Source organism: Coptis chinensis, chromosome 4 (assembly GCF_015680905.1).
Source record: "Coptis chinensis isolate HL-2020 chromosome 4, ASM1568090v1, whole genome shotgun sequence".
Lineage (NCBI taxonomy): Eukaryota > Viridiplantae > Streptophyta > Magnoliopsida > Ranunculales > Ranunculaceae > Coptis > Coptis chinensis.
Genome location: NC_141459.1, coordinates 44,539,514 through 44,559,824, shown reverse-complemented (window position 1 = coordinate 44,559,824; position 20,311 = coordinate 44,539,514). Strand labels below are relative to the sequence as shown.

Genomic DNA, 20,311 nt, shown 5'->3' with positions numbered 1-20,311 from the left:
TCAAGCCTCGAGAAAATGATTCATGAGGGTTACAGCCGGAAGAAATGAATCTTGGATAGCATCTCATCCGTCTTTAGGGGTGGATAAAATGTTCCATAAATAGCTGAACAAGTTTAGCCCACGAGTCCTGAGAGTTAAGCTTGGGGCAGTTAACCAAGACGCAATTTGCCTTATCGGCTAAGGTGAAGGGAAATACCCTCAGTTTAATTTGTTCCGCACCAACCGTAGGATGATGGAATGTTGTAAGGACTTGTTCAATCCTACGCATGTGTTGGTAAGGTTTTTCATGGCCTAAACCATGGAAAACGGGTAACAAATTAAATATGTTTGGGGGGATTCGAAAATCCCCCACTGGATCTGCTAGAACAATGCAAGATTTAGGACTATTGCTCAAAGCTTTATAGAAGTCGGAGAGAGGAGTCTCTCTTTCTTCAGCCATTATGTCAGGTATGGTTGGTGGGATAGTAGTTAGAGGTGTTGTGATTGGTATACTCGATATGTTTGTTTGTTGACGGTTAATTACGTTCGGGTTGTTTCTCCGACCAGACCTTAATCTCATGCAAGTCTAAGTCTAAACACGAAAACAATCCAAACAATCTTGATATTTAGTATGAACCTCTAACTGGAGATGCGAGGTATGGAAGAAAGGAATACCTGATAAGCGTCCTTGCTTAAGCTTATGAATAGCGTCTTGTTTCTGGCGTGTTGAGTGTAAATAACAAGTTAGAACAACGAAAAACTTAAAAACTGTTGAAATCCATAAAATTTTGCTTAGGGGCAGGTTAATTTCGCATAGAAGCATGGTCGCGGTCGCTCTTTGTCGATAAGTGGCCTGGTGCGCTTTGGTATGGTAGGCTCGAAGTCTAGTAAGTGAGGGCGGGTCGTGCTGAGTATGAGGGCGGATCGCGCTCGTGTGCCGAACTATAGTAGCGGTAGCTCCTTATAAGCCGATCGCTTCGGTGTAATTTTGTCCCGGAATTTTTCGACGCTGAAACGAATAACCATAGTATGAATCAAACAAGGGTGGGTGGGTTTAATGGGACTTAAAAAATGACTAATTCTACTATGAAAACAATGCTAAAGTGCAACTAAGATGGCAGCGGCGCCATTTGATAAACAATAAAATTGAATAGTTTCCCTACGAAATGAACGATGAACTCAAAACGTAAGAAAACTAAACTGTTTACGTGTCTATATTTATCAAAGTTTCTACTCTCAATTCTATCGAAATAGAGTGGATTAACAAATTCGTTCCACTCCTAGTGCTCTAGCATGGAATTGTTTTCTAATCTAATTAATTAGTCTTAAGTCAATGAGAGCTTTACGAAGGTGATATACTACGATACTTACTGAATTTGATTACTTGAATTTAACTACGAATGCTATGGAAATATGATTGTTTTGAATCTAGATAAAGGCTTAGAGGGGAATTGAATCCACCTCGAATCCAACTTAATAACCTAGTATAGATTCTTGTATCTCGATTCTTACGTTCTTACGGCAAGAAATTCGAGTTCTAATCCCTAGTGTTCATGGCATTTCTACCGAGTACTAACTAGCATGTGAGGTCGTCCACCCATTCTCATGGGGAATCACGACCTTCTAGATTGGAATAGATTCTACAATGCTTCTACACTATACCACCAAGTTTTCATCAAGGCTTCATCAACCCCTCTAATGGAGGTTTTAGCCTTGAATCATTCCACAATCATTCCCATATGAATCTAAACTACACATATTATCAAGATTCGAAATTTACTAATCTAAACTAAACAATGATTAAATTCTAATTAACAACTAAGAGATGGTAACCAACAATAATTAAAACTAGATCTAATAGATTGAAATAACACAATTTGAAATTGCTAAAACAACTATTTTATTTATCTAATCAATCAAGAACAATGATTCAAAGACTTAATCTAAAACAAGAATTGAAAATGGAACTAAAGCTTAATTTAATTAATGAAAACAGATCTAGAATTATCTATATTATTTTAGGTCTAACTAGCTACCATTAACAAAGAGCTAAGCTTTGGTTTTATACTTTCAGATCAAAAATCGTGCATGGGCTTGGAGCCATGTTTTTGGGCGAGAATCGGGCCCAAAACCCAGTCTTCGATCCAAAAGGCCTCTTCAGCTGCAGTTGGCTTCCACAGACGTTTCGTCTACTTCTGCTCCTCTGATTGGGTCAGGGCTTAGACCATTGGAAAACTCTTTCCGAGCCGGTCGTTTTGACATAAGGTAGGCCCCATTCCGAGGTCTGAGTCCAAAGATACGGCTTTCGGAAGTTCTGCTGACTTGTGTGCTGTTTCAGCCCGTGTCGACTTTTCAGCTTTTGACCGGGCTTTAGGAAGGCTTTATCTTCTTGAATCTTGGCCTTTAATCATGGAACTCCTTAGTAACCGACCTTTGCTCCTTTATCTCGCTAAAGTGGCACATTTACGCATTATAATGGCCTTTGAAACACGAAATGCATAAAACACGTGTCGGTGTTAACTCTTAATTATTACTCACATAATTGGTCTAAAAGTATGACTGTTACAGGGTTAAAACTACAGTTTTGGGCTCTTATCAACTACCTAGAACCAAACTGACACTGAAGACAACAAAATAAAGTTCAAAACATATCAATAAACAATGAGAACTACAGAATAAGTTTGTGGACATACCACTATTTGCCTCATGTGCTGATTGGTGGAGAGGTTGCCCAGGAAAACTGTTTACCTGCCCAAAAAAATTGTTTATCTGGCCCACAAAGTGTTTGGACCAATGAGAAGCTGCTGTTTGTGGACAAGTCTGTCCACAAATTCGCTCTCATGAGAACTATACCATTATCGGATTTAATTATGTTGTTGTCCTCCATGAAAAACCTTAGAAAAATTGAGAAAGAGAAGACAATCAAGAAGAACTAAAAAAAACAGGAAGCTTTGGAGCTTTGTAAAAAAAATTCTAGTTTGGCACAAAAATCGAGGTAAAAATTGTTTCATGTCCGTACAACAATCACTACAAAAAAGTTGCTGATAGTAGATCAGTAAATTGCTACTCCGTGATTCCCACAATAGCTAATTCTACTGGTATAAATGATTGCCACATTTTTTATTTATGTGTGTCAAAATCCAACAGTCATAAACCGCTAGTACGTATCACGAAGAGAATCTAACGGGTAACTATAATTGTGCATGTCAACATCACAAGTACAAGAGAAGAGAGAATGTGTTGCAGAGAAGAGAGAATGTGTTGTAGAGGAGAGAGAGTGTGGCAGGAGGAAAGAGAGTTGTAAAGAAAGGTAAAAGGGTCAAAAAGCCGTTGAATCGGTCAAAATAAAAAGGTGTGGCCGGTTGGAGCACAATGTGCTTTTATCATGGCCGAATTAGAAATTTACCCTTTGATGACTATCTTATCATCATCTCTGACAAGTAATTTTAAGTTCAATTAAATAGTAAAATTCGATGGTGTACTGTTGTATATTCGAAAAAATGACTAGTTTGAACTTTGAGGTGCATGCCTCCAACACTCCTCAACTATTTGTAATTTTGTATCAATGGGGGACTCTAGTGGGAGAAAATAAGTAACTTAGCTTAACCTATTTCTGTGATCAGATGCACCATTTTTCAGCTTCTTTTGGCTAATTTTAGTCTTCTCCTTCAGGACTTCCCAAAATTAACATCCTATCTTTCCTTTTTTGTTTTGTTTGACTTCACTGACCAAACCCTTCCCGCCATCAAAACCCTTGTTTCGGTTTACAAAACAAAGAGATCAGCTCCTTCCCTCCATGTTTCTAGCCACCCCGTTTCTTTAAATGGCAAATATTCCTTCTTCCTCCACTAACCCCTTTGCTACTGTTGAGGGCTCGTCTGGTTTGCATAACCAAGCCTCTCGGAGTTCTCATTTTAGAGAAGGGTCCAGTTATACAAGCAACACTCTGAGGAGCTTTGAAACTCATCAAGTTGATGGAGTTGCCGAAATTCCAGCTAGTATTTTAGAGCAAGGAGTATCCTTTTGGAGTGATTATGTTGTTGGGTTTTTTGTTAAGAAAAGACTCCCATTTCCTTTGGTCAAAGCAACTCTGGATTGATTATGGAAGATTAAAGGAAGTTACACCATATCGACAGATAGAGAACTATTCTATTTCAAGTTCAATTTGGATGAGGATAGAAGACAAGTTTTGGAAACGGACCCCATTTTCATAGCTGGTCGTCTATTTGTTGTTCGAAAGTGGACTCGAGAGGTGGAAGCTCAGCGACACAGGACCACAAAAATTCCCATCTAGGTAAAGATCATGGATATGCCAAAAGAATTATGGACAGATGATGGGCTAGGTTATGTAGCGAGCTTGATAGGGAAACCTATAAGTATGGATGAGGCTACAAGGACAAGAACCAGGCTCAGTTTCGCTAAGATATATGTTGAGGTCCCAATAGATTTTTCTTATAGGTCTACTATACTAGTGAAAATGGGTGAAGAGGTTGTGGACCTGGTAGTAGAATATCCTTGGGTGCCGGCTTCCTGTACAAGGTGTAGCTTATTTGGGCATAAACTCTCCAATTGCCCAACTCGACCAAAACAAGTTTGGAGAGCCAAAACTATACATAGAGATAGTGCATCACCAAATACGGGGGAAAATATTATCTGGGATGATAACTCTACTGATGGAGGTTCTACCTATGCTGAGTGTTAGGATGGTGAGGTTATGGAGATGGCTATATCAGGGTTAGAGTTAGTACGATATGAACCACCAGTGGTACCAGTTCAGCAAGAGCCTGAACAGAGCTTCACTCTTGTCACTAATAGAACTTCTCGAGTTATGAGGCCAGCAATTAAGGAGTTCCAAATCCCTTCTGATCACAAAACTGAAGAGTATAATGTGGTTACCATGCAAGCCCAGGGAAAAAGGAAGAGGGTACAGGAAGAGTATACAAATGAACAAAACTCGTTTCAAGCACTAGCGGAGAGTGATGATGATGAGATAGAAGATGACATTTCTGAAGGGGTCCCTATGGAATATTTCAGTGATCATTTACCCCTAAGGGATGTGGTGGTAAAAGCAAAAAATTGAGCACAAAAAAGAGGTGTTGAGCTTGAGAAAGAAAGTGCGAGTTCTAGAAATGAGAATAGCAAGGAATCCCAAATCAGCGAGAAGAAGAAAAAGGCGGGCAGACCCAAGGGGTCAGGGAAGAAAAACATTAAATGGTTTCGATGATTAACTTTTGTGCTTAGAATATCAGAGGGCTTAATGATTTCAAGAAAGCGGATGAAATTAATAGATTTATTTTGAAGAATAAATTATGTCTCCTGGGACTGATGGAAATGAAAGTAAAGGAGGCAAAGAGTATCATTATCCGTGGTATGTGTGCACCAAACTGGAGTTTTGCTAATAACTACAGTAGCAACCCAACTGGTCAGATTTGGGTATTATGGGATCCTAACCTAGTATCAGTACACAAGCTGCATGAAACCTCACAGTTTATCCATTGTAAGGTGTCAGTGCTTTTTAACTCCTCTAGCTTCTTTGCAACTATTATTTATGCAAGTAATAACAGTCAGGATAGGGTGGGCCTATGGATGGACCTTAAACAGCTACACCAAAGCATCTCTGAACAATGGTGTGTCTTGGGTGATTTTAACAATGTCATTTTTCTCATGAAAGGATTGGGGAAGCAGTGCAATCGAGAGAAACGTTACCCTTTGGGGAATGTCTCGCAGATACAGGGATGCATGATTTAAAAGCATCAGGGTGCTTTTACACTTGGACAAATTATGGGTCTAGAAGTAACATGAAATGGTCTAAAATAGATAGAGTGTTGGTAAATCTTGAATGGTCTAGAGTGTTTGCTTATGCCACAATTGAATTCTTAACTCAAGGTATCTCAGACCACTCACCCATGCTGATGCATCTGGTTGACATGGAAAGGGGCAGAGTTCTGTTTCATTCCTGCAATGTCTGGACACTACATAAAGAGTTCAAGGAGGTTGTACAACAGGTTTGGAATGTTGAAGTGGTCGGTAGTCCGCTTTATATTTTGGTTCATAAGTTGAAGCTGCTGAAAAACAGATTGCGTGGATGGGCCCGAACACACATGTCGGACCTTCACCGATCTTAAAATAGAGGCAGCAAGAGATGAGTTGAAAAAGGTACAAAGAAAACTTCAGCAGTTCCCTCAGGATGCTAGTTTGACTGATCAAGAGAAAGATACTAGAGAAAGACTGGTTACCTTGATAGAGATGGAGTATATGGATTTAAAATCTAAAGCAGAAAATGATTGGCTTGACTATGGGGATAAAGGCAAAAAATTCTTTCACCAAGCTATCAAGGAAAGGAAGAATAAAAATTCCATTTGGGCAGTTGATATGGAGGGAGTAAAACATGAAGGGGTCGATGTCTCCAAAGCTTTCCTTCAATTCTATCAAGGTCTCCTGGGTGTTCAATCCCAAGCTATGTGCTCTGATACTTTGTTACAAGATATTCCTGTCATAAAAGTGGTGAATCAAGAGATGTCAGCTTTGCTCTCTGAAGATATATCAAATGATGAGATCACGAAAGCTCTGTTCTCAATGGAAGATGCAAAAGCTCCAGGCCCGGATGGTTATAATGCTTTATTTTATAAGAAAACATGGGATAATGTGGGTGGTGATTTCCTTAAAGCTATTCAATCAATCTTCATAAATAACAATATTCACAAAGGTGTCAATGTTACTTTTATGTGTTTAATTCCAAAGAAAGGTATTATGAATAAAGTTGATGAGTATAGACCAATTCCTTGTTGTAATGTTACTTACAAATGTGTTGCCAAGGTTCTAAGTAGCAGGATGAAACATCATCTGGAAGAGTTGATAACGCTAAATCAGTCGGCCTTTATCCCTGGAAGGTGTATATAGGACAATCTGCTGCTAGCGCATGAGCTTCTTAGAGGATATACAAGGAAGCATGGTCCCCAGAGATGTACAATTAAAGTGGAGATACAGAAAGCCAATGACATAGTCAGCTGGGAAACATTGATTCTAGTCCTTAAAAGATTTGAGTTTCCTAAAAAGTTCATCAAATGGCTTGTCATGTGCTTCACCTCTCCTTCTTATTCTATATTGGTGAATGGATGCCCACATGGGTTTTTCGAAGGCAAGAGAGGGCTCAGGAAAGGAGACCCATTATCTCCATATCTGTTTGTGTTGATCATGGAACTACTCCCCAGGGTCTGAACTCACGAAGTATTATTCCACATTCAAAGTGTCGACGACTTGTCATCTCTCATTTGAGCTTTGCAAATGATGTCCTTCTTTTCTCTAAAGGTGAAGCTGAGTCTATAACTGCAGTAAAGGACTATATTGATTGCTTCTCCAATCTTACAGGGCTCAAAATTAACTCCATGAAAACTTTTATGCTCACGGGTAGCATGACAGAGGATGAAGGGTTAGCTCTGGCCAATTTTCTAGGGATTCAGAAGGTTACTCCTCCTACAAAGTACCTCGGATTACCTCTTACTTCTGTGAGACTAAGCTCCAAGGACTATCTACCTTTGATTGAAAGAATCTTGGTCAGAATTTCAAACTAGAAAAATAGGGCTTTATCTTATGCGGGAAGATTGCAGCTTATACAATCCATTCTTTCTTCTTTCCACATCTATTGGGCAAAGACCTTTATCTTGCCTATGGGAGTTCTTGATAAGGTGGCCAAGCTGTGCAACCGGTTTCTTTAGGCTGGAGTGTCCATGCAAACTAAGATAATACATAAAGCCAATCATGCAAAACTGAGATTACACAAATTTGAAGGGGGGGTTAAGCATTATGGACCTGAGAGTGTGGAACAAAAAAGCATATTGTGGACTAGTCTTCAAAGTGGCGAGTAAAGAGGAATCTTTATGGACACAGTGGACCTGGGAATATCACATAAGGAATAAGCACTTTTGGACCATGAGGATACCCCAAGACACCGAAAGACTGCTAGAAAATTCATACGATGCTTGCTGGAGATGGTGAGGGGACTAGCTTATGGCATGATCCCTGGATGTCTTCAAAGCTGTTGATCCATGATAATCAAGCTCGAAACTTGCTGTAGGACTTTCCAGATGATGCCAAAGTGAGTGAACTGATTACCAATGGTAGATGGAATGAGGTGGTAGCACAGTTACCAGATGGAAAATTTAAATGGAACATCCTGGAGACAAGCATCAACCCAAACATAGGGAACGATTTAGTTGTGTGAACACCTTCCAGTAGTGGCAAGTTTACCACCAAATCTGCATATATGGCGATAAAGAAGGTCAAAGAGAAAGTGAAATGGCACAAGCTGGTTTGGGGTAAGTTCATTGTTCCAAAACACTCGTTCATAACTTGGCAACTGTTCGCAGGGTCTCTAGCCACTCAGGACAGGTTGATACACAGGAGGATTATCACCACATCTAGATGTTGTTTCTATGAGGCCCACCCTGAAAATTAGAAGCATCTCTTTTTCAATTGTAAGTATTCACGCACAATGTGGGCAGTAGTAAAGTAGCGACTAGGGCTACAAACATTGGTTTGTGAATCTACCATAGAATGGCAGCGTATTTTGCGGATTAGTCGGTAAAGATCAGTGACTAGTGAGATAATCAAAGTTGTTGTCTGTGCCACAGTTTATGGTATCTGGAATGAGAGGAATAGCAGGAAGTTCAGATAGAAATCTCATGCAGCTGACACCCTCTCTAATGATATAATTGAAAGGATGTGAAATTATCTCCAGAAAGTAATAAAAGACGCAGAAGACACACCTGAAGCTAGGAAGATCAGTGCTAGTTTCGGTTTTGTCTTATCGCTGAAACAGAGAACACCTATTCTAGGAATTTAGGTGAAACCACCACTTGGTATGATAAATGTTAATACCGATGGGGCAGTAAATGCTGATGGAGCGGGATATGGTGGATATCTAAGGGATCAGGATGGGGTTCTAGTGATTACCTATATGGGCCACTTAAATCTTAGATTGGTTATCATCCAAGAACTAAAGGGAGTTGAAGCTGGGCTTTTAGCAACCCAATACATGAACTGTAAGAATATCTTGGTAGAATCTGATTCTTTGAGGACAGTTCAAGTGATCTACGGGAGGGAGATATGTCCTTGGTATTGTTTAGAACTGGTTGCTGTGATCAGAAGGACCATGAGGAAGTTTGAGTATGTTGTAGTCTCCTTTGAGTTTAGGGAGAGAAATAGAGTGGCTGACTGGCTGGCAAAGGCCAATATTGTAATGGGTAGTTGTAGTCCTTATGAGAGTCAAAGCACTTTTTATAGCATTCCTCCTATAGCGTATGAGTTAAATGTTATAATGGAGGAGGATGTTAGGGGTATGATGTACCAAAGAGGGTAAGCTGGTTTTCTAATACAAGTTAGGGTTTGCCTAACCCCTAACTGTTTCAAAATATATATATATATATATATATATATATTTGTAATTACAATATGTAGTACAGTGATTAGACAAAAGAAGCATTTATTTTGAAAGGTATGTATAAGTCTCATTTATAAGAGCAAGTCTAGTAGAGAGCTGCTACTAATATAGGTTGCTTAAAAAGGTGTCCCATAGAATTTGTAGACTTTATAGCTTGCGAGTCAAAATTGGCATGCCAAAACATGAAAAACCAATCCAATGGGCCTTTTTTTTTAGCATTTTGTGGAATTGGTGAACAGACGATAGAAATTTTGCTGTCTGACACTATTCACTTCAAAGTGAACTATAATCGTGAGCAATAAAAATGAAAAGTTTTGTTATCAGTGAGTGACAAACGGTAGAAATTTTGTTGTCTGTTGAATAGTACAAGTGACAGAATTTCTGCCAATTCTGACGTTTGTTGCAATTTAACGCATGGACGATAGAAATTGTGTCGTATGTCTCCCATAACTTATTTTTTATGTCTAGACAAGGTCCATGGATCTATATTTTTAAAACAGAACATCCTAGAACAAGATAGTCCCACATTGGGGGTTTAGGTTTAGGGTTTAGGGTTAATTTGACTGGATCTATCACACCAGCCAAGTTTAAAACCCTTCGAACATCCTCATTGGAATGGTCATTTGGTGTTTAAGATAGCACTCCCACATTGGGTGGGGGCTTATAGCGCTAGAAGAAAATGTTTTGCTAAATGGATTGGCTAACAACATTTGAATTTAATCATGGCTCCACCACTGCATATACGAATATAACTATATAAGGGAAGCCATTTTTTCTATCAGGGGAAGCCATGGTTTTTATTCCTAAATCCTAATTGTCTTCTATGAGCAAAGGACAGGACAATATCATAAGTGAATGTTACATTACTATACTATTTTCTATGCGAGGTCGACCAGAGTGGTATTGCAGGACAAGAGAGCAAAGGAAACAATGAACCGATGGCACTGGCCCAAATAGCTGCAATGTCCAACACTCCAACTGACCTGGAGATAGATGCTTTAGTTTGAACTCACAAAAATAATGCAATTAGTCAGCCTGGATGTTCATGTGAGTTGAAGGTGGTACTTAACAAAATAATATATGTTACTTATTTTTCTATCTCGTAAAAGGATCCAATAAAGATCATTGTTGCCAGAAAGTGAGACAGGTGCTGGAGAAAATACTAAAAACGGAAGGGGGAATAATAGCAAGTTCTCTTGACGAAGGAACATGAAACTACAGTAAATCGACATGAGATGCATGAGACGTGGGATCAGTTTCGCTGGGGAATTTGCTAATATTCTTATCTCTTGCTAACATTTTTCAAAAGGCAAACTAGGGGTGTCAAAATGGCCCTTAGTCCGCCCACCCCGACCTGACCCATGGGCAGAAAAAACCCTCAAAATGAAGCTCTTACACATTCGCAGGCCTGGGTGACCTGGCCCTTAAGCCTTTGAGTGGAGGGTAAGAGCCTAGACTTTGAAGCTCAGGCCCTTCCTAAGCCCGGCCCTCGTTAAGCCTCCATTAAGCCCTCAACCTTTATCACATAGATTTTAATGAATTTTTTTACAATATATTTTATTTTAGCATTAATACACTAAACATTACTTAAAATAAAGCTTATTTTTTAAGTTTGCCAACCTTATAATTTCATAATAATACTTTATTAAATGAATTTAGTTGATTTTAATTAACTAATACAACTTTAACAAGTTGTTTAGTAGTGTGAAGTTTTAGGCTATGTTTGATAGCCCCATTTGCCATGGTAAATGCAAATAAATGACATACTATTCATTTGTTTGCCATTGTTTGATGTGTTTTTTTACTCGGGGCAAATTTTTTTTGGGTTTGTCACAAGTTGTTATTTGCCATGATTATGGTGTCAAAATTTACTTTGGGGGGAGCTATGTAAATTTTGCCACGACAATTTTGTACACAAATTTGCCATGGATTTGCCACCAATAATAAAAAAAAAAATCCCGAAAACATTCACTCTCTCCTCCTTTCTGGTTCGCAGTCTCCCTCTCTCTCTCTTTCTCCGCTTCCTCTCTCAATAATCTCTCTTTAATTGATTTGGAGGGGCGAGATATTTTATCAATTTGGAGGAGATGAAGAAAATATTGGAAGAGATTGAAGAAGAAGCGGGAGCTCTTTGCGAGATGTCGGCAAAGGATGAGGAGGAGATGGATGCTTTTGAAGGTAATTTCTTTAACCTTGAACTGTTTACCCTTTTTAGTTTCTTTTAATGATCCATTGATAATGTTAGATATATACAGGTGAGTGATCCTTCCAATTTCGTTTTTTTTTTTATTTTATTTTATGTACAATTTGTACTATAAATTGCATATCAAATTGAATATTGAGAATCAAGACATGCATTAGAACAACACATCCAAAAATCGGATCAATTAAGTGTGTAAATTGAGAGATATGAAATTCCCAACATGAGTGATTTTTCTTATTTTCCTGTTTTCTGATTTCTTTATCAGTTTTAGTGTAAATTCAATATAAAATCGAATATTAGTTATTTTTCACTGATTCTAATTCGTGCTGCAAGAAGACTGGTATATTCATGTTTTTTTTTATTGGTTCTTGGCCTTTTTACATCCGCAAATGGGCGCACATTCTGTTTAAAACTGGTTATGCTCCTGTTGAAGTCATGCTCTGTCTGACTTAGAACCGAATTACAGTATATTTAGAGTTTTGATTTAGGTTTATGTAAAATCACAAGATGAAAGTTTTGTTAGTCATCTATCCAACGCAACAAGCCTCAACCCATATATTTGGATGTGTGGGAAGAAAGTTATGGTCTCCACAATTTAGGTCATCAGAGTTTTCTGATAGCATATAAATCAGGTTCTGCCCCAATGTTAGACCCATGCATGTTTTCATATAGTTAGGTTGCAATTCAAACCCTTGTCAAAACTTGAAAAAGTCAGGTTTATGAGTTTTCTTTCCATCCCAATTGGCCTCGTCGCATTTCGTGGTCTATGGAGATGGTGATGGTATATAAAAGTTTGGATGGCAGAAAAATGTAAGTAAGAAAGAAGTTTCTGCGCACCGTGTTCGAGTCTGAAAAACTTCAGGATTTGAGAGCCGGGCCAGACCCATTTGACACCCCTAGGCAAACATCATAAACACAAAATTCACTAAACCACCTGGCTTTGGACCCTGTTAATCTATTCTAGACTTGGGCCGATCTTTGACCTACCTAACAAACACTCAGACCAGGTCTGGACATACATAGGTTCGGCCCGTTCACAGCCCAACTTCAAAAAAGTGTTGTAGAAACATCTGCTGATTCGGGACCATCTGATAACTGTTCAATTGGCTATAAAATGTATCTCTCGCTTCACGATTCACTATTTCAATCCCACTTTAGGGTTTTAGTCTGCAGCTTGGCAGCTGTTGGTGACTTGTGTGATTCTTAGGTCTTGCTCTCTGTTTGTAGACGTGTCATAGTATGGTAGTATTTCTAAGTTGTGTTTGTTTGTTTGTAATGAAAATGGGGATCCTCTATTTTGTTATATGAAACGAGAGACTTACTCGTGTCTCTTCGTTGAATAAAAAAAGAGGAAGAGTGAAATGAGGAGATATCGTTTCTGTTGCCCTAATTATGTTTGGCGATTTGATTGTTGCTCCTGTACAGTTTATTTCGTTACTTTTCTTGTATATTATTTGTTTTTGTGTTAAGTCGTTTTCACAGTTGGATAATGGATAATTGCTGCATTTCACATGTGGTTTTCTAGTATCCACTATCAACTATCAACTATCAACTATCAAGATTCTTCCATACTTCGCTAAATGAACAATTTAAAACACCTTTTAGACAACCGAGTGAATGGAATCAATAGACACAGAAGGTTTCATTTTTTCTATTAAACAATATGAATTAAAGATTGTGTGAAATTTGATTGTTAATTTGAACACAAATGACATTTTTGGATTGAAGTAAAGATGGGAAAGATTGTGAATAACATTTTTGGGCAATGTTACATAACTGGCACTCTGGCAGTAGAAGGGTTTCTGATTAGTGAGGTCAAAGTTGTATCCCATTTTCTACGATGGTGTTGAGTGTTGACCCTGATTTACAACTTTGGTTAAACAATATCAAAACCTAAAGCTAATTTTATGAGGTTTTCCCTTTTCCAAAAAATATAAAGATACCGTAATTGAGAATATCTAAAAATGTGAAAAGACTTTGATAGTCTGATTGTTGAAAAAAAAATGGAACAAAGAAATTGACTTTGTAAGAGCATCTCTAGGTGGAGGCTCCAAGTGTATATTGGTCGGTGGAAGTTGTATCTGATAATGTCGTGGTCCTACTCCAAATTTGTTAGAATTGTTTGAGAACATCTAGAGTTGGTCATTGTTTGTGGTTTCTTACCTCAAATATAGTCTCAAACTTGACAATTGATGGATTGAAACCTAATTTGTTTGTTCGTTGTTCAATTTTAAATTTTAAAAGGAACGTCAATATTATAGTGCAAATGTGGAATTATACTTGGAGTCCAACCACATATAATTGAGAGCATCTCTAAATGGAGGTATCAAGTGTTATATACATGAAGGTATCAAGTGTCGCAAATTTGCTATTTCGGGTGGGGATACAGTGCGGCACAGTTGTAGTGTTGCGTTGGTGTTTTTTTTTTGTTTTTTTTTCAACATTTTCGGCAACTTTGGGAGTTGTCGTGTGGGTTTTTTTTGGGCAACTCTCGCCTATTTTATTTTAGACGTAACAAAGTTTTAATAATTTCAAAAACATTTTAGACGTAACAAAGTTTTAATAATTTCAAAAACTAACAGAGAACCACTTTTAACAAAACAAGACATTTTAAATAAAAATGGATCCCACTATTAACTAAATTTGCTTCTACAACCTAAAGTTGGTCATTGTTTGCGAATGGTTGCTTCAAATTTAGTTTCAAACATGACAATTTATGCCTCCATCACCTAGAGATTATACGAGGATTTGAGGTGCTGTAGTCTAAAGAACTGCAATTTTGAGCTTGCGTGATATTCTGATTCTTGATGGACTCATAAAAGCTAAACCTTGCCCAATGAACATATCATCTCAACTGAGCTGCCATTCGTGAAGTAAGTCAGAATGATATGCTCGTTTACCTATATGGCTATATCACATAGCTACATATTAATTAGTGAGATGAAAGACTACATACAGCTCAAAGGGATGTGACACTCCGCAAGTGAGCAAAGTACAGGAAGCATCAGATTCGTTGTGGGATAAACAGATTATGCCGGGTAATGTACATATGGATTTTGCAATATTTAGCTAATCCGATGGACTTGATATAAGCGCTGACATTGATTCAGTGACATAGCTAGACTTATTCAAGGTGTATACTACTATAGTTGAGACTGATATAGCAAAAAAATTCAAACACAGTTAATCTCAATTACTTGCCCAGGAAGCAAATATAAAGGACACTTCTTTATTCTCTGGCTACCACGAGTTCAAGACACACAATGGAAGCTTATCATCACACTAATATTTCAGAGCGTAAACTCACATTTATCTTCTAAAGTAGAAAAAATACAGTCTCTTTTAGAAAACTCTGCTACCTCTTTGGGCATGAGAATGAGGTCAATGAATGTTTCAAGCTGGAGACATCAAATTTCTCCATAAACCTTTGATCTGAAACCCTAGCTTTGGCTGCAGCAAAGCGTTGGTATTCGTCGAACACTGAGGACAAACACCATCTTTGTAATTTTCTCAAGCATCCAACCACACAACCAGTACGATGCTGGATAGGACGACTAGTCAGCTAGAGGGCACAGATATATTTCATTTAAGGATTTAGAAGAGAGAAGTTCGATCGGCATACCTTTCCACGTTTGCAATGAATTAAAAGTGGGTGGTTCCTAACATCTGCATTAGACATGGTAGATCTTACAAAAATGTAATCCATGTACACGCTTCACAGGTTTAAATATAAATTTATGGAAGTTTAATACCAAGGACAACTTTGAGGGCCTCGCGAATTGTATCCTCTGGAATGTTCACAAAAGGCTCCTGTATGCATGAGCTCTGCTATCAATTCATAGAAAAATGACTACTCAAATGCAGAATAGAGTTATTCAAGAATATGGAACACGATGCCACTGAGATCACTTAAATTAGGGTATGTTAAGTACATTATACGAAGCTGATAAAAATTTATCCGACGGCCAGGATGATCCACTTGACACTTGTAGACTGAGGTATTTCCCCAACCACTGATACTTCCCTACTTATATGATTGGAATAAGAAAATGCCTAAATAGGAACACTAATGAACAATCTGTTTCTGGAAAGTAGGCACTATAATGCTAAGAAAAAAAACAAACAAAAAGTAGATGATCCAGGGTGGTCATGGTGCAAGCTTGCTATGACTGTCCTGGTACGTAGCCTGACTTGACTCACTTGAGAAGCTTTTTAGTAGAGGATTGTAAGTATTTAAATAAAAAGACAACTTGCAATTTAAAAGAATGAAGGAGTGGGAATAACTTGCAACGATGGAGAAGAAGAAGTGGGAATAACTTTGGGAACAAGGTATGGCACTTGCTCCCTTATGTTGTGATCTGGGTCATATGGAAAACAAGGAACAACCATGTCTTCAAGAACAAAGAAAGGTCAATGCAGAGAACTATTTTAGAAGTTAAAGGAACACTGTGGTACTGGTTGTCTGCCTCTGAGCTCAGAAGGAACTATGCCTTCAAGGATATGGTTTTGGGATGGTCTACTGTAATATTGGGGACTTAACTCTGCTAAAGTCTTAGTAGGAGTTTAAATGCTACTTTTACTTTCCTGTAGCTTAGTGTGAGGAACTCACTCACATTCTGTAACTTTTTCTTCTTCACTATAATCAATAAATTTTAACTTAAAAAAAAAAAAAAAAAAAGAATGAAGGAGACCCTACTCTTAATGTCTTCAAATGCGAATTATCCCTTTCAGTTTAACTCTATACAATTTGCATTTTTTTATGTTACAGTCTTGACCAAACACAAAAAATGGAGAAATATTATGTAAAGACAAAATTTCTTCCACCATTACGCCTATTTCTAATATTCCATCACTGGTACGTACTAGGTATTGGTCCTTAAAAGCAGAAGTTCACTGGACAGACCCGAAACCAGAACTCAATTTAATTCCCACTTGGAATTGAATAGAGAATATTTGAACCTTATTTCTTACCCTTGTCAAATGACTAGATTACACTTGCCGGCAACATATATTGAAATAGTCTAGTTCCAGTACATTCCCTTGCTACCATCAAAACCCCTCTTACAAACATCGTCAGTGTCATACCTATATTCCATCATAAATGCCCCTACGAAAACTACAGTTAAAATAGAGGTCAATCGGCCACAATTGTAAAGATCTAAAGCTAGTACATAAAACGGAAGGTCAGAATTCAGAAATACCACTTCTGGCTGAGTGCTTCTTCGCCGAGATATATAATAGGATGGAACTACTTTCTAACTGATAAAGATTACAGAAACCCCTTCCTAGAAGAAAATCGTCAGTTTTCCCTCGCAAACATGTCTCACACGCCGCATTATAGCTAGTAGGAAAAACTTGCGCCTTAATTCCGTATGGCAAGACATATGGCATCCTTCAACTGATTCCAGTGTAGGGGTTTTGTTAATTTTTGACAAGCCACAGAAACACCTATACGTTTGATTTATTACTCTTAAAAGCTACAAATATATGAATAGACTTGAGAAGCAATGATGATTAAATACAAAACATGGCGGCACAAAACTGTGCTGGGAGCCTGGGACTAACATATGGTTTTGTTCATACAAACTAAAAAGAGGAAAGTAATGGTTTATGTTCTTTAGAAGTTGGAATGTAGGTTATATGAGTTATATTATACTCATTTGAGTAAGTGGACAAACAAAAGGTATGACCATTATAACACGTACAAGAACAGTTGAGATTATCAACTGTAGTGAAAGGATGCAAAAATAGTTACGATGAGCACGTAAGGAGACGATGTACAGGAAAATTAATTGACATCAATTGAGCATTTTTCAGTGAAGGTCAATAATAGCGGGCACTGCGAGAGTACACCCTAATGCTAGTTGGAAGCCCCAAATGACATAAAGGTTGCAAATAGTTATGGTTATAGCAAGAAATTTAAGATGACAAATACCTTGTTCATGGTGATCAATTGAAATACACAAGTCAAAGAAGACAATGAAAAGGATTAGAGCACACCAAAGTACTTCAGACATTATCAAGTCTTACATGGAATGGAGAGGGCCTAAAGGGTTATGCAATGGATGTCAAAACATATACCCCTAGGGCCTAGGATGATATTGTAATCAATAATTAGTAGAGTAGAAATATACTTAGGACAACAATACGACATAATGATTATGGAAAATTGGAGGTTCAAAATTTCACAACTCCCTAGACTGGGTAAAACCAATAAATTTCAGTTCACAAGAATATGATCCCATTAGCTGATTAGGATTGAGTACGTATAAGTAAAAGGACTTCATAATTAACATGAAATCACTGACTATACATCAAACCAAATGGCACTCTAGAGCCCTTGAAAGCAAAAAATGATCTAAAGGTGATGTATAGATCGAGCCTTGAAGCAACGAATGAGAAAAGTAACTATTATTATGATGGGTATTTTACAATTTAAAAAAGCTGCTTAACCAATGTGATCACACTACCAGCTAAAAATCAATGACAAAGTAGTGAATAAAGCACAACAATTTTTAAAAGAGAGAAGAAAAGCAAGAAAATAATTCACCTGAAAATTTACCCCTAGCAGACACACACACACACGTACGGATATGAAATACCTAAACTAAATATGACAAAGCCAGTATTGTCAAGAAATTGAACGAATATACTGCAACAAGTCATACAGAGAGGGCTAAAACGAAATTGTACAAATTTCATGTTTTAATAGAGCTGCCACGGGATAGATGCAGATTCACGTTTTAACTTTTAAGCCAAAGTAAGAGAACCACAGCAGATGTGAGTAACTGATTTATAGCAAAATGTTAACTAGTATTGTGCGTTATAAGCACATAAATGATTATCGCCACATTACTTATCTAGATAAAACACTTCTTGATCTAAGAGTTACTTCACTCAAATTGAATTTGGAGACTCAATCAAAGATATGCGAAACAAAGATCAATGTTTAACATAAAAGGAGAGCCCTCAAGGAGCTCTCACTTTAAGGAGGTAGCAAGAAGCTACATGTTTGAAGATGCTTGTCAAGAAAAAACTCCTTAGCTTTCTACATTTTGAACCATGCCAAATCCATTCACAAGCACAATTCATTCCAATAATAATGAGAATGTAAACTGATGAAACAAAATGAATTCAATAGATTCTCAATTTTAACTTAACGGTACGTCGCAATAGACTAGTTCACAATCGGATTAACAAAAGTATAATAAAGTGAAAAATGGAAACGCACCTTATGTCCTTCAATCCCAAGGTGAAAAAGCTGAATCCCATTCGACTTGAGAAACTCCGTGTTTGCATCCGGATACGGTTCTGGACAAAGATATCTACACAAATTTACAATACAAAGAAACCCTAAAATCCATCAAAACACTCAGAAAAACGATAATCAAACATACTTATCCAAATAATAAAGATTAACATAAAATAGAAATATATAAAGACAGTTTAAACTTACATAATAGAGCGTAAACCAAAAGTTTGCAAGAAACTAAAGTTAGATTGCTCCGGAAACCCAGACCTATATATACCATGATCAACCATAGCAAAATTCAAAGGCGGAACAAACATCTCTTCTTCTTCTTCTTCTACTTCTCTTTCCATAGTTGGATATTTACTATCTGGAAAAACGCTGCCACTTGTCCCATCGTTATTCCCATCTCTCCATCATGCTTTTCTAGTTTCATCACTTTCCCGCCAAGAAAACTAAAACAAGAAGATTCTAGGAATCAGCTGAATTTAAACAAGATATTCTGGTTTATTTCGGCAGTCAAAATATAGATTGGTTAGAAAGAACATGTGAAGAAATGGCGGCGCTTGTTGCTAAAATGCACCATGGGTGGTGAGAAGTTGTTGAGAACGACTTGTTTGACAGTTTGAATTTGCACGGCAAATGAAACAGAGAAAAACTCGCCACTATTTATCTCCTTTCGCTCTCGTTTTTTAAAACGTCAGGGATATTTACCAAGTGTCATTCACGACTTCGATAATTGTATACCCGTTCTTTAGAAGTTTACACGTGGACCGTAAAATGTTGTGGGACGGTTGGATGGTGTGGTGTTGATTTGAGATATTGGGGTTGAGTGTGCTGTGTCAGTGAGCTAATATATTTTGAGGGTGGGGTTAGAGTACATTCGAGGGAATATGCTGATGGATTGTCGTTTATACTTTTACAAAGCTCTCGTGTCGCCACGTACTTTTCTTGTCATTTTCTCATTATTATTGTATAGTCCGATCCCTCACTTCCTTTTGTTAGAGGTACTCAATAATAGTTGATGCAACTAGATAGATCATTGATCTTGTAACGAAGTCGTCACTCATGAGCACTGTTATTAGTTTTTGTTTTTGTTTTCTTAGGAAAGATGCTACATTAGGATTGATTACAAAGTTGAATAATTGACTAACGGTGCTTGGTAATGAAAAGTAAAACATAGCTATGGAGACTTACTAACGATACACAATTATTTAAGTCCTTTTTTTCCTGACAAAGCCGCAAGTCAAGTGTCTTACGCCGGCAAATTCCTTGCAACAATGGCTCAACTAGAATGTAGGAAAATAGAACAAGAAATATAAATCCATAAAATAGCTATGGGGATTTGCTAATGAGGACTTGGTAACGATATACAATTATTTAAGTATATTTTTTTTAATAACAAAGCTGTGAGTCAAGTGTCTTGCGACAATGGCTCACT

The 20,311-nt window shown here is 37.6% G+C and overlaps 3 protein-coding genes and 1 non-coding gene across 7 annotated transcripts; 3 read left to right on the top strand and 1 right to left on the bottom strand.

Annotated features, from left to right (window-relative positions):
- Positions 1–5,714: 5,714 nt before the first annotated feature.
- LOC147503641 (uncharacterized) lies at positions 5,715–8,200 on the top strand. Its single transcript, XM_086604911.1, has 5 exons — positions 5,715–5,865; positions 6,056–6,869; positions 7,118–7,206; positions 7,288–7,532; positions 8,054–8,200. Exons 1-5 carry the CDS (start codon positions 5,715–5,717, stop codon positions 8,198–8,200), a joined length of 1,446 nt encoding a protein of 481 aa, XP_086461037.1.
- A 639-nt stretch (positions 8,201–8,839) lies between these two features.
- Positions 8,840–9,337, top strand: LOC147503640 (uncharacterized). The gene has a single exon (XM_086604910.1). It carries the CDS (start codon positions 8,840–8,842, stop codon positions 9,335–9,337), a length of 498 nt encoding a protein of 165 aa, XP_086461036.1.
- A 3,585-nt stretch (positions 9,338–12,922) lies between these two features.
- On the top strand, positions 12,923–13,046 carry LOC147503639 (small nucleolar RNA snoR111). Its single transcript, XR_015194127.1, has one exon. It is a non-coding gene; the product is annotated as a small nucleolar RNA snoR111 (small nucleolar RNA).
- A 1,736-nt stretch (positions 13,047–14,782) lies between these two features.
- LOC147503638 (inositol diphosphatase DSP1-like) lies at positions 14,783–19,717 on the bottom strand. 4 transcript variants are annotated; one of them, XM_086556904.1, is made up of 6 exons: positions 19,417–19,717; positions 19,078–19,325; positions 18,853–18,946; positions 15,374–15,431; positions 15,244–15,287; positions 14,783–15,162 (listed from the first exon to the last, which is right to left on the bottom strand). In XM_086556904.1, the coding sequence occupies exons 2-6, from the start codon at positions 19,221–19,223 to the stop codon at positions 14,977–14,979; spliced, it is 528 nt and encodes a 175-aa protein (XP_086413030.1). In that variant the 5' UTR covers positions 19,224–19,325; positions 19,417–19,717; the 3' UTR covers positions 14,783–14,976. The 4 variants fall into 4 exon arrangements, with proteins under 4 accessions (XP_086413030.1, XP_086413026.1, XP_086413028.1 ...); XM_086556900.1 differs by having other exon boundaries at positions 15,374–15,449; positions 19,417–19,556; XM_086556902.1 differs by having other exon boundaries at positions 15,374–15,446; positions 19,417–19,556.
- Between the last annotated feature and the right edge of the window lie 594 nt (positions 19,718–20,311).